Below are 12663 nucleotides of genomic sequence, written 5' to 3'. Positions count from 1 at the left end.
ACTGCTTTTTAGTTATTACACACAAACATTCCTGTGATTTATTGAGAATTGTTTAAAATTGATCAAATACCCAGTGAGTTGCAACTGTGTGAAGAATGTCAAGGGAGAATGGACAGATTGGTTTGAGATGATAGAAAAACAGCAACCTTTCAGATTTTGAAGAAGATGGTCTGCAGTAGTTGAAGACTAAATTTCACTCGTACCACCTAAGAACAGGTCAGTGAAGCTATAATTTGCAAAGGCTCACCAAAGTTGAACAGTAAACAATAGGAAGAAATTAATGCCTAGTCTAATGAGCTTAGATTTCAGCTGTGGCACTCAGGTGGTATGGTCAAAAATTCACCATACCAAAAACAACATGAACATTTTGGTTATATCATGGGTTGCACCAATAAGTCTAAGTCTAAGACCATGTAAAATGAGTAATTTTCTTATCACGTAGACCAGGGGTGTCCAAAGTCGGTCCTGGAGGGCCGCCATCCTGTGTGTTTTAGTTCTCTCCCTGGTTTAACGCACCTGGATCCAATGATGGCTCATTAGAGGCCTTAGGAGAACATTGACAAGCTGAGAAGGTTGTTACTACAACCAGGGAGAGAACAAAAACATGCAGGATGCCGGCCCTTGAGGACCGACTTTGGACACGCCTGACGTAGACAGTGTGCACTCACCATATTGAAGGCCAAGTTCAAAAACAGAAAACAGAAAAAGGTGTACACGTTTTAAAGTCATAGTATGTGGTGAGATGAGCTGTTATTTAAACTATTTCTCAGCCACCAAAAGGACAAAAAATATACCTTGCATCAATTCTGGAGGAAAATGACAAGTTTATTCTTGAAAAGAAATAAAACACTTTCCACAAAGCATTTCAACATCTCACCCTAATGGATTGGAGTTTAAAACTACAAATAAATGGGATCTAATACTTGGATGCATCTATCCTTCTATTAATTTTCTGTGATTGGTCTTAGTTTAAGGGGGACTGGAGTAAATCTTGAACAATCAATGATAAATTGACATTTTTCACCCTGTAGAAGTCATAAAAGCCAACCACAGGGCAACACACAGACATATAGGTAAAACACCAGTGCATACACACTATTAAAAAAATGCAATTTAGGGAAACCAACTTCACTTAACATCAGTGTTTTGGATGGTGGGAGGAAGCTGGAGTACCCAGGAAAACATGCATGCAGAGAGAGAACATTCAAGGTCCACGTGTTCTTGCTGTGAGGCAACAGTGCAAACAACTACTCCACTGTGCACCGTGTTTTGATGCAGCAATTTCAACACGAGCACCAGTAAGAACATGTCAGCCCACAATAACACAAGTACAGGAACAATCCAGGAACAAAACACAAGGTAGTTAATGCATACCGATTATTGAAACATTTAGGCAATAAAATGACAGAAAACCAAGGGCAATACTAACATGTTGTTCAGTGTTAGATCTACGTATGTTTCTTTTAAGGCCATGTTTGTTGCCAGTTTAAGGGGTGTTGTGGAGACACATGAAGAAAATGTTAATAAATTAACAAGGTATTTTAACTAAAAATTTCTTAGTATCGTTAAAGAATATCCATTTTCAATTCCTATCACAGCCACCAGAGGCTGCACATTCCTTGATATTCTCTGAAGGAAGGGGAAAATGGTGGCTTCAGTCCTGCCAGACTTATTTGACTATCACACTCACGTCTACTTTACATACAGTTGGAGAGCCATTAATTTGGTAATAATATGTGACACTGCGTCAGACTCTTGATCCTCTCTTCTGTGCTTGTTGGTAGTAGGAGCTTTTGAGCTTTTCAGAGGTGTACAAACTTTGGAAACCTAGCTTAAATAGAAAAGTTATGTTTTAATGGAGCAAAAGAGTGAAATCTAACGTGCATATGCTGAGATCAAAATGGGAGTAAGCAATGGATTAACTTTGCTGGAAGGAGAAGTGACTAAAGCCGCCCAAGGAAAAAGTAATTCAGTTTTTTTTTTCTTTCTCTAAATGGTGTGATTGCATGATAGCCCTTTAATAGTTTTTTTTTCCAAGACACTAACGACTTTTCACATTCAGAACAGATCAAGTGCTTCAAGTGGATTGTTCCTGTACTTGAAAAGTCAGTTATTTTGCATCAAAATGTATTAACTGTGTCAAGTGGTTTTTAAAACCTCACTGTGAACTCATTGTTCATTTAGTTATTTTTTCTAATAATTTGATTTCTGAGCTTTTCCTGCTTTGAAGTTAAGGGTTGTTTTTAAGTAATCATGAAAGCTGTGGGGTTTTTTTAGTAAATTATATGGAAGGAAAACATTAGTGTGCGGCCATGCTTATAGTTTCAGTTTTAGTACACATTTTAAAATGATTTTCTTTTCAAAGTTAAAGTGAGAAGGTCTATGATGATATTTCTTAGAGACAATGACACATGTTCTTATTGTAGTCTGTATCTTGTTCTATGTGTATCTTGATCTCCATTTCACTTCAATATTTCTCAAAATTCAAGTTAAAACTATGAAGATAGCTTGATTGTAGGCTAAAAATATAAAATATATTTCTGCACTGCTGAGCTGATGCTGGGAAATTTGCTCATACTTTTGTTCGGGCTTTTGTCTTTTAGCTTCATTCAGTGACCACAGACAGTTGGCTCATTACTTATCTCTGCTCTGCTTTCTGCTCACCATCGTGGTTCTGTTGCAGACTCTCTGCTGTGAGTATGCCATCTTTCATCTGCAACAGTGACTGTAATATAGAAATACAAACAGAAGAGCGTATGAGATCATCAATGTTGATCATGCAAGTCTCTAAAACCTCTCTGGAGTACAATATTAATGAAAACATTACTCTGGAAGACAAGTTTTGTTTTCGTGTTCAACTGATGTGGTTGCAAAGCATTTTGAGAGACTGTTCTGATGTTCAGCTAAGTGTGACAGCTATGCCGTTTTGTTTACATCAGCTTTCTATTAGTCAAAGAGGTTACCCAGTAAATTATTTTGTTAGGATTTTACATATGTAGCCCGGGAATTACTTAGCCTCACAGGACACAATAACTGGGGTCCTTAATGTGCAGTACATTTTATTTCCAGTTGAGACAGATTAAACAAAGCTGTCTTATTTTCTTACTTTTGTTCAGAAATCAGAACATATGCGTACCAAACATTAGGTAGCTACTGCTGAAATGTGGCAATCTCTAAAATAACAGAGTAAATGCACAAAACAGAAAATACAACGTATAAAAAAACAAGAAAAGAAATACGGTAGTGGCCTCTGGCTGCACAAACAAAATACAGAGAGCTGCATTACATTACACTGATTTAGAGCACGTGATTGTGATATGACTCATTTTATTAACACTTACATTCCACAGTAACGTCTCAGTTTACTCTTAATACTGGAGCTCATCGATGATCAGACATCTTATCATGACGTGCAGGAAATGGCCGCCCTGCACCGCATACCGGTTCCCTGAACCATCCGTTTCACAAACACATCATCTTAATCTTAATCACATTAAACTACTGACTGCTTATCGCATAAATGAGAATGTACCGACATGTTTCAACAAGTGATGTATATATTTACCGATTTTCTGCCAAATCTGTCTCCCGCAGATGAAACACTTACAGTTCACATCCACGTTCGGCACGTAGCTTAGCAACACAGGAAGACAACAAGATGCATTTCCTGTCCCGTCTTGGGAAACAGCAATCACATTGAAACACTGCTCTCTGGTGGTCAAAATGTGCAGCACCCGAGACCAACTACCTGCACATATTTAAATATAAAGAACAAATAAAATTACATAACTGAACCAAAATAATTCAATAGCATTGTTACTGTAATATAAAAGAAAACCAACACTTTGAAACAGTACACTCATTCAACCAAACTTTACCACCCGGCTACACATATTAGAAAAATGGAAGGCAGTGCAAAGTAGAAATAGGAATCCATTGTTCTCAAAATGTTTTATAAATAAAAGTTTCAAATGGCATTCAAGATACTTAAATTTTAAGTTAAACAGATGTTAATAAAATGTGCAAGAAACCGTTAACAGTACACTGGAGTATAAAATTGAGAAGTGAAGGACATGTTGTGATGAAACATTAAAAGAAATGTAATCTTTTTATCACATAAATGCATTCCTTCTAACAATCTACTAACAACAATGTAAATTCAAAAAACTCGCTGTATAAAAACATGAAAAAAATTCTGTGTGATCCCACAGTGGTTCAGATTATGTTGACCTCTCAGTCTCAGTCATCTCTACAAGAAAACAAACTGCAAGAAATGACAAACAGGCTGGAGACGCTGAACCAGTCCCATCACCTCCTGTTCACCCAGTATCCTGCTCTGAACCAGTACTGTCCCATCAACAACTCTTCCACTGGTGGTGAGTTTGTGTTCAAGCTTCAAAATTCTTGAATATTCACTTTGTTGAAAAAAGAAAACTGCTGATAATGAATGAGAGGTGATTTTAAGCTGAAGTTCAGAATTAAGAATTAACTTCATGAGGGCCTAACAGACTGTCTTAGGCTAAATTAATAAAACTGCCAAACTGTAAAGTTGGACAAAGTGTGTTTTCTTAGATGTCCTTGCAAATTCTTCAAGCTCTTTTCTGATTTTCATTAAAAAATGTCCAGGTATTGGGAGTTAAAACAAATGGTAACAGTGGCTGATGTTGACATCACCAACGTCAATTGTGATTTTCATATTTTGGTAAAGCGTAGTACTCCCTGTTCCACTGCAGATTAACCAACCCAGATTATGTTTTTGCACAAACTGTTTTATCAAGTCATAATTTGTATAGTCATGGCAGGATAGCCAACAGACAGAACAAGAATTACATTTTAAAGAGTATTACTTTCAGTCAAAAGACACATGTTGGTAAATTTTAAAGATTACTTTACTCATTATTCACATTTGTTTATGAGAAATATGAATAATTCCGGGCTTACTTGTACACAATATAGATTACATTTGAGCAGACTACAAATATAACACTGTAAATTACTTATTTGTCCATTAATAATAAAAATTTTAATGATTTTCTTTGAAGAGTTTTTCACATTTTGAAGAATTAATAGTTTTAAAAGAAAATTTCAGTGAGAAACTGAAAGGCGTGTCTACCTAACTTTGATGTGAACTTTAATTCTTAATATAAAATGCCAAATATAAGCATAAATGGTCAATAATTATGCCAAATAACAAATAGTGCAATGCTATGTTTTGAAAAGGGGAATTTAAAGGGCATTCTAGATGGAGCAGGGGTCAAAATGAAATGATTTCACAACAGCAGTATTAGAAATCCATGGAAAACGTCTGACAAAAAGGTTTAAAGCAGCTTATAACAATTTCTAAAGCTTTTTTTCTCTCTGGGATTTTTACCTTTCAAACAGAGAGAAAGTGCAGACCATGTTTGATTGACTGGACACTTCAAGGAGAGAAATGTTTCTACTTCAGTGAGGATAGAGCTGACTGGATCAGTAGCCAGTACCTCTGCATGTCACTGGGAGGCGCTGTGGCTACAATCAAGACAGAGGAGGAGCAGGTGATCATAGACATCTCTCTCTCTCAAAAAAAGATTTAGTTGCATTCAGTCACAAATTCAGTGGAAAACATCTCGGGTCTCACAGCTTAAACATATTTTCATATTACATTATACATATTACATTCATATTACATACATTTTCATTTTCATTTATTATTGTGCGTTTCTATCTATCTATCTATCTATCTATCTATCTATCTATCTATCTATCTATCTATCTATCTATCTATCTATCTATCTATCTATCTATCTCTTTATAAGTGGGTTATTGGCGCTCTGTTGGCATTTTATGCATCTTCTGCACATATTTGGGGTTACTGGGCAATAAGGTGTTCCAGAGTTTATATATGCACAGGCTCTGCATGTGCATATATAGCCGTGCACATATACATGCATAGCAGCAGCAGTGAGTTTGGTTAAGAATAGCTTTACGACAACTAAAAGGAGCGGAGGAAGCTTAAGGTCATTGGAGGTTTAGTCTTTCATTAAATTTACAGCTCATGTAACACAGATTACATCTGGAATTTATTATCATAAGCCAAGTTAAAGCAGAACTACTGAAGAAGATTAATTTGACCCTGATGTTATCAACGTTTTTCTCAGGAGTTTCTATTTAAAATGGCCCAGAGCAGGAGCCAGGGAGACTCATACTGGCTCGGTCTGAGGAGCAGCGCTGTGGACGGGACCTGGCAGTGGAGTGACGGCACCCCGCTGGAAAACGGACCACAGTGAGTGTAAAGACAGGGCTGAAGAGGCGGAGGAGTGGAAGAAGGGCATAAGAGGTTACAAGCCAGCAGCTCTTTTTAAGCTTGTGATAATTTGAGCACATGTTTAAGGACAACCTGTCAGATTACACAACTATAGAGATAAAGGATGGTAGTTTAGTTTATCATTTAACTTAAAAATGTTGAAACAGTTGAAAGTTCTAGGTTTCATCAGATTCTAGATATTTTACTGTCACTTAGAATATTCACTATAGGTGCATACATGAACAAAATTCCATTAAAGCACAACACTTAAAATATATAAAAACTAAGCTGAACATAGGATAGCAGAGAGAAAAGTAATGGTGTACATACAATGGCAATACAGCAGGCATTGCAGATTGCAACTGGATTGTTGCATTGAATTATTACACAGAAATTATTAACCTTGGTTGTCGACATCCTAACAACAAAACTATAAACTTTTACAGTAAAGAAGTCTTTTGGTTTGAGGTATGGAGATGTTGCATCTGCTGGCTATTCTGCATTTCATGCTGCAACACCAAGGACTGATCCTGAAGTAGATGTGTACAATCTCTGACACTTTTAACCACATGCAACAAGCAGTTCCAGCCCTGCAAGTCCTTAATAGAAGGAGGAGGAGTCTCTGTAATTTCCTCTTCTGTCCTCCCCACTCTCTCAGGAGCCTTCCAGTCTGCAGCTGTGCTGCTGACAGACCATACAGAAATCCCCCTTCGATATGCTCTCTATGGGGCATCGATAGAATGTGCTGAGGTTGTTGGTTGGCAGGTGAATCTTCTTGATTCATTGCAGGAAGTGAAGACTCTGTTGAGCTCATTTCATCAGAGATGTAATGTTCTGGAGTCCAGGATAGATTATTTATTTGACCTCCCAGGAACTTAAAAAAATTAGAAGGATTTGGGGGGCACATTTTTTGTTACATTATTGAAGTAAATATTATGATTTGTTTGTCTTCTGGTGGATTTAAATATGACTACCTGCAGCACATTCTTTTTAATTGATTGTGTTCTAGCCCATACACAAAAAAATATGAATTATTCATAGTCATAATCTGCATGTGCAATATGAACAAAATTCAAACATCTGTTTCATCCAGAAAAAGCCTAATTATACTTTCATCTCAGTAAACATAACTAACATCTTGGGTGATAGTAGATACTAGCAAACTACCTTAGCGTGAAATATGAGTGAAATATGTTGAAGTAGAGATGGATAATGGTGTATTAGGATTTATATTATTTTTATCTTGTCTCTGCAGGTTTTGGGAACATGAGCCAGACGTCACAGGAGAGAGGAAGGAGCTCTGCGGTCGACTCACACCAGGAAACAATTACAGGAAGAGCTGGTTCACCTCCAGCTGTTCTGGTCAGCTGAGGAGAATCTGCGAGCGCAGAGAAGCTTCCCTACAATGACCAGAGTCAACGGCTTTCTTTTATTATTATTATTATATATTTTTTAATTTACCTCCTAAATCTTTTCTCTTGTATATTAAGGTGGTTTAACATAGAAAACAATATATTAGGGATCAGTCGTATTGTCCCACATTTTCTGTCACTGTATAAAGACGTAGAAAATCCCTAGAAGCTAGAAGCAAATATTAGGATCATGTTTACAGGACTAATTAGAGAACAGTGACTTTTTTTCAAAGATGTTTTTTGTTACTCACTCATTTTGAGCACTTGTTTAAACCCTACTTATGCTTTCTACTTTTATTTTTTTTAATGGTGGATTTTATTTGTAATTGGTCCTCAAAGTTTTATTTTTCTATCTTTATGATTTTCATAGTTTAGTAATTTCATTCTTCATTTTGTATCTCTGAATTGTATTTTTTGGCTGAAGAAAATATTGCAAATAAAATTTTAAAAATATTACTGCCATAGAATATCAAAGGCTCTTTTAAATTTAAATTGACATTAACTACATTGTAATCTAAACAAATAAAATGGATTCTTTTTGATTTGTTGTTTGAAATTATGGCGTGTTTGTGAAACTATTAGTTTCTATATGATTAAAATAAGTGTTAATAAATTGGTAAATACATTTTTTAACTTAAACTGGCTATCTTCAATACTCTGTCAAACATTTATTTTATTTGTATGTGTACAAATATGTCTATGTGTACATTCTCTGTTTGTCCAGTAGATGGCACTGCTGCACTGAGAAGTACTTCTTACAGACTCCGTTTCCCAGCATGCTTTATGAGTGACTACGGTTGCTGAGCAGAAAGAACAAGCGCGGATTAGAGCTGAGATTATTTGAGAAGGTATTGTGAATGTATTTTTTCTAAAGAAAAACAATTTAGAATTAACTTTGTTATTTAGAAATACCACCAGCGAATGAATTTAACTATATAAAAATGTGTTTTTCGTGTAAATGCTATTAAGATCGTGAAATAGTAGAATTTACTTGTTTGAAGAGATTAGTGACCGCTGGTGACCAGGTTTAACCATAATTTACTAAATTTATCTCGTAGACCAAAAGTAATGGACAGGTTTAGAATCCGGTGGACTGTTTTTAGCAATTTTGTTCCACTGTTTTTTAAAATGTCACTTAAATAATAACACAGTTTTATATAAATTACAAAATGTGTCAATTTCTCTGCAAAGAACGGTGCATACATACCTGTATTACTTTCAGAGGGCAATATAAATCTCAGTTTCTTGTACGTACAGCATTTAAAGATCAGATTATACAATTTATAACACTCAAATGCATATAATACAATTTTAAACATAGCTTAATCTGTATTTTTTTTCGATTATTTCTCTTTCTCCATTAGTGTTTTGTTTGCTTTGTTTTTTGTCTATACTAAATTGAAAAACTGAGAATTGTGGTAAACCTATCTTTTTAAATGTTGACACATTTTTAAATTGATTCACAATAAAAGTATTTAATACACTCCGTTACTCAGAACTTTAACCTCGAATGTTGACTTTATCTTAACATTCGAGCTATGGAAAGTTATTTCTGAAAATCATTGTCTTCTGTGCTATCCTGTGTCCTCCAAAGTAGAGTGCACATTGGCCAATAGTGTGATGTCATTCGGTCAAATACTGTAAATTAGTTCATAGTGGAAATAAGATGCATTAATAATCTGGCAAATAAGTTCATAGGTAGAAAATTGTATGACTAAATTAAATTCATGATAAGAATGGTTATTAAAATGTGGGATATGTGGGATTTAAAATTTAAACAGAGTGGAATATCTGTATTACAAACTATCTTTGTCATTTTTGCAGATACGTGACCGAGTGAGCGCTCTTAGCAGCAAACTGAATTTCTCCGGTAACCTTGGCAACAAGAATTTAGGTGGGGAAGGGAAAGTAAACGGCTAGTGAACACCCAGAGTGCACTTTATACGCTTTGTACATTAGAAAACTTTCGCTTTTGTAAGTATTTATGTGTTTGAAAGACACGTGGGCTTGTAATGTTTTTTCTTTGGTTGATAAAATATAGAACAGTGTACATCATTGTTGAGTGTAGCGATGCGATATGTATACTTGCTAGTAATGTAGTTTTTCTGTTATATTTCAGTTAAAAAACAGTTTGAGTGCATCACTAAAATGAGTGTATTAGCTAGTGACGTATTTTTGCTTCTGTTACAGTACAGTTACAAAAACGTTTTGAGTGTAGTATAAAGATTGTATTAATTTCTAATGTAGCTAAATCCATTTGTCCACAAAAATCTTAACTAAAAGACCTTCAGTTAAGAAAAGCGTGGTAGTTGTTCCCTGATAAGGTCACGTGTTGCGAAGACGGCACAAAAACACCTACGTTGATTTCATTCATTCATTTTAGGTCAAAATTGGTTTGATTTGATTTCAATCTGAAAAATAAGTAGGTTTACGTAATTATTGTTTGACATTAAGAGCTTACCCCATATGCCAGAAATTCTCTTCCTAATTTGCATTGATTGCATTTTGCCTGCCATGTAATCCAGATACATTATTGTTCTTATTATCATGCTGTTGAACTTGTGTTGATATCCAGAAGCTGAAAATGTCTGTCAATTTTGAAGAGAAGATTAAGAAATACAGGACAGCTCCTTTCGATGCCCGGTTCCCCAACACCAACCAGACCCGGAACTGCTACCAGAACTACTTGGGTAAACAAGACAGCGTGCTTTGTTTTATTAGATCCATTTAGGATGACTAGCATGTTTTCTCAGGTAATTTCTGGTTTTATTTTGTGATAGGATTAAATTTTTTTAAAGAATGGAAAAAAACAAGCTTTAGTTCAATGTGTTGATGTCTCTTCCGGTTTACACTTGGAATTTACACTGTTGGGTAACAGTATATAAAACTAGATATCCCAGGTGTAGTATAAGCAGCCACTATTTGTATTATAATTTAGTCATTTTAGCGCATACAAAGTATTTGATAAAAAAAAAAAACACACACACACAAGATAAAAATGTAATTTTTTGATGTTAAAAAGAAAAAAATGTGTCACTTCTTATAATATTGGAGGGAAATCCTGCCTCAAGTCAAGATACAGCTCACAGAAATGAAGGTTACATAATCTGTTATATTTCTGGGGCAGAGATGCTCTACAAAGGAGAGGAGAGAAGGAGCTGTTGGAGCATGAATAAAATGCTGGCTCCATTTTAGACTGATAGTAAAGCTTCTTCATTGAAACCTTTGAAAGCAGCTAAATGCTCCCTGATGAGACCTGGTGCTGTTTTACTGTCACTTTCAACACATGTATGACCTGTAGTTTGCATTCTGGACTTTCAGTCACAGAAAATTTTACCAATGATACTTTTTTTTTTACAAATAATACCAATAATAAAACTTTAGCATTTCTGTTTAATAACTACCCATAACAGAACTGATAAGAAATAAATAATCTTCTCTCTGCAGAACAAATGGCATACTACAATTTCATACATTTTTCTGAAATTTTTTGAAGCTTTTTTGGGTTTTGTGACATCTTTTGTGCAAAATTTTAAATATATGGAGGACATCGTTTGTGTATCCATGCTAAAGCAGTTTTTTCAGATCAAAAATGTTTCAGATTGTGCAAAATGTATTGAGTCATATATTCATATATTGTAGTTTTAGCGTAGGACTTTTAGCATGCACTGTAATTAAAATTTAAGAGGTACTCAATCACGCAAAATATTACTTACTATTACTGTTTACCTTCTGCTTCTTAACTAAAAGTTGTTGTTTTTTTTTTTTTACTGCTTTCATATTCCCTGAACAGATTACCACAGATGCAACAAAGTTCTGTCTGCTAAAAATCAGAAGACGACTCCTTGCGAGTGGTACCGCAGGGTATACAAGAGTCTCTGCCCTATGGCATGGGTATGTGTGCCATCATATGGATTAGCAGAAGAAAATACAAATAGTTGTCAGTGTTAAACATTTGCAGCAACCAACTTTAAGTTATATTACTGATCCAACAGGAATCACAGGATTTTATTTCATCTTCATAAAATTAACTGCCTGAATGTTTTTTGTTACAAGAGACATCTTTTGCAGAGTTGCATATCCCAGGCACTTTGTTCTCTTTTACCACTTGAACCTACCAAGTCAAAACAATCTGGTATATGATGTAGATGTACTTTAAATAAAATTAATGAATCCAAATTCATGATTTCAAAAGTAAATATTTTTGGACTTTTTTCTCCTTTCAATGTGATATTGTCATCTGTTGGTGTTTTGATTACCTCATCTGGTTTCCTTTACTTGTTTTACAGGTTCAGAAATGGGACGAGCAGCTGCAATCAGGGACTTTTGCTGGACGAATTTGAAGGCAAATCGTTCATTGTTTCTTTTCTCATCCTATAAGCTTAATATGAAGCATTCCCGTATTTTTGAATGCAAAGCAGCTAAATAAAATACTGTTACTGTGAATATGTGTTTTCTTTCTTTGTGTATTTATTTTTTTACCTGCAGGTGCTTAGATCTGCTTTATATTCAGATTAGAAAACTATTAGGACAGTTGATTTTTTATCCATTTTTTATTCCGTGTTATTTCAGGTTTTGTGCTTTTATTTGCAGCAAAATAAGCGGAGAAGAAAAACTAATCACTTGTAGTCAACATATGTGAGGGTCCAGAAAAGTAAGTTATTTAAAAAAATAAGGTAACAGGTACTGGAATGAACTCAAATATGTTCAATTTGTGACATGAAAAGGTTCTGAAAGCTTTAGAGATGAGGACCAAGTTTCCAAAATGCTTTATGTTTCCAAAATGAGAAAAAGTTTAACTCGAGCTGGAAATAAAATCCTGGTTATGCTACTACAACATGCATAATCTTTGTTTGGTTAGAGTCTTAAATCCACAGCCTTGCAAAGGAATTTGCACCTCTTGATTGATATATATGTATATATATTTTTTCACATTAAAACCACAACCTTAAATTTACTGGGATTTTA

The 12663-nt window shown here is 35.0% G+C and overlaps 2 protein-coding genes and 1 long non-coding RNA gene across 5 annotated transcripts; 2 read left to right on the top strand and 1 right to left on the bottom strand.

Moving 5' to 3' along the window:
* Positions 1 to 1850: 1850 nt before the first annotated feature.
* On the bottom strand, positions 1851 to 3908 carry LOC114155472 (uncharacterized). Of its 2 annotated transcripts, none has more exons than XR_003597751.1 (3): positions 3566 to 3908; positions 3342 to 3448; positions 1851 to 2725 (listed from the first exon to the last, which is right to left on the bottom strand). It is a non-coding gene; the product is annotated as an uncharacterized LOC114155472 (long non-coding RNA). The 2 variants fall into 2 exon arrangements; XR_003597750.1 differs by having other exon boundaries at positions 3342 to 3428; positions 3566 to 3907.
* A 2088-nt stretch (positions 3909 to 5996) lies between these two features.
* On the top strand, positions 5997 to 8091 carry LOC114156568 (C-type lectin domain family 4 member E-like). The gene is made up of 2 exons (XM_028037072.1): positions 5997 to 6262; positions 7539 to 8091. Exons 1-2 carry the CDS (start codon positions 6153 to 6155, stop codon positions 7690 to 7692), a joined length of 264 nt encoding a protein of 87 aa, XP_027892873.1. The 5' UTR covers positions 5997 to 6152; the 3' UTR covers positions 7693 to 8091.
* Positions 8092 to 8382: 291 nt separating this feature from the next.
* Positions 8383 to 12141, top strand: LOC114155485 (cytochrome c oxidase subunit 6B1-like). 2 transcript variants are annotated; one of them, XM_028035397.1, is made up of 4 exons: positions 8383 to 8543; positions 10271 to 10385; positions 11489 to 11589; positions 11985 to 12141. In XM_028035397.1, the coding sequence occupies exons 2-4, from the start codon at positions 10280 to 10282 to the stop codon at positions 12036 to 12038; spliced, it is 261 nt and encodes an 86-aa protein (XP_027891198.1). In that variant the 5' UTR covers positions 8383 to 8543; positions 10271 to 10279; the 3' UTR covers positions 12039 to 12141. The 2 variants fall into 2 exon arrangements, with proteins under 2 accessions (XP_027891198.1, XP_027891197.1); XM_028035396.1 differs by lacking the exon at positions 8383 to 8543 and adding an exon at positions 9520 to 9669.
* The last annotated feature ends 522 nt before the right edge of the window (positions 12142 to 12663 follow it).

Source organism: Xiphophorus couchianus, chromosome 13 (genome assembly GCF_001444195.1).
Source record: "Xiphophorus couchianus chromosome 13, X_couchianus-1.0, whole genome shotgun sequence".
Classification (NCBI taxonomy): Eukaryota; Metazoa; Chordata; class Actinopteri; order Cyprinodontiformes; family Poeciliidae; genus Xiphophorus; species Xiphophorus couchianus.
The sequence above is the reverse complement of the archived record's forward strand: the minus strand, read 5'-3'. Positions and strand labels throughout refer to the sequence as shown.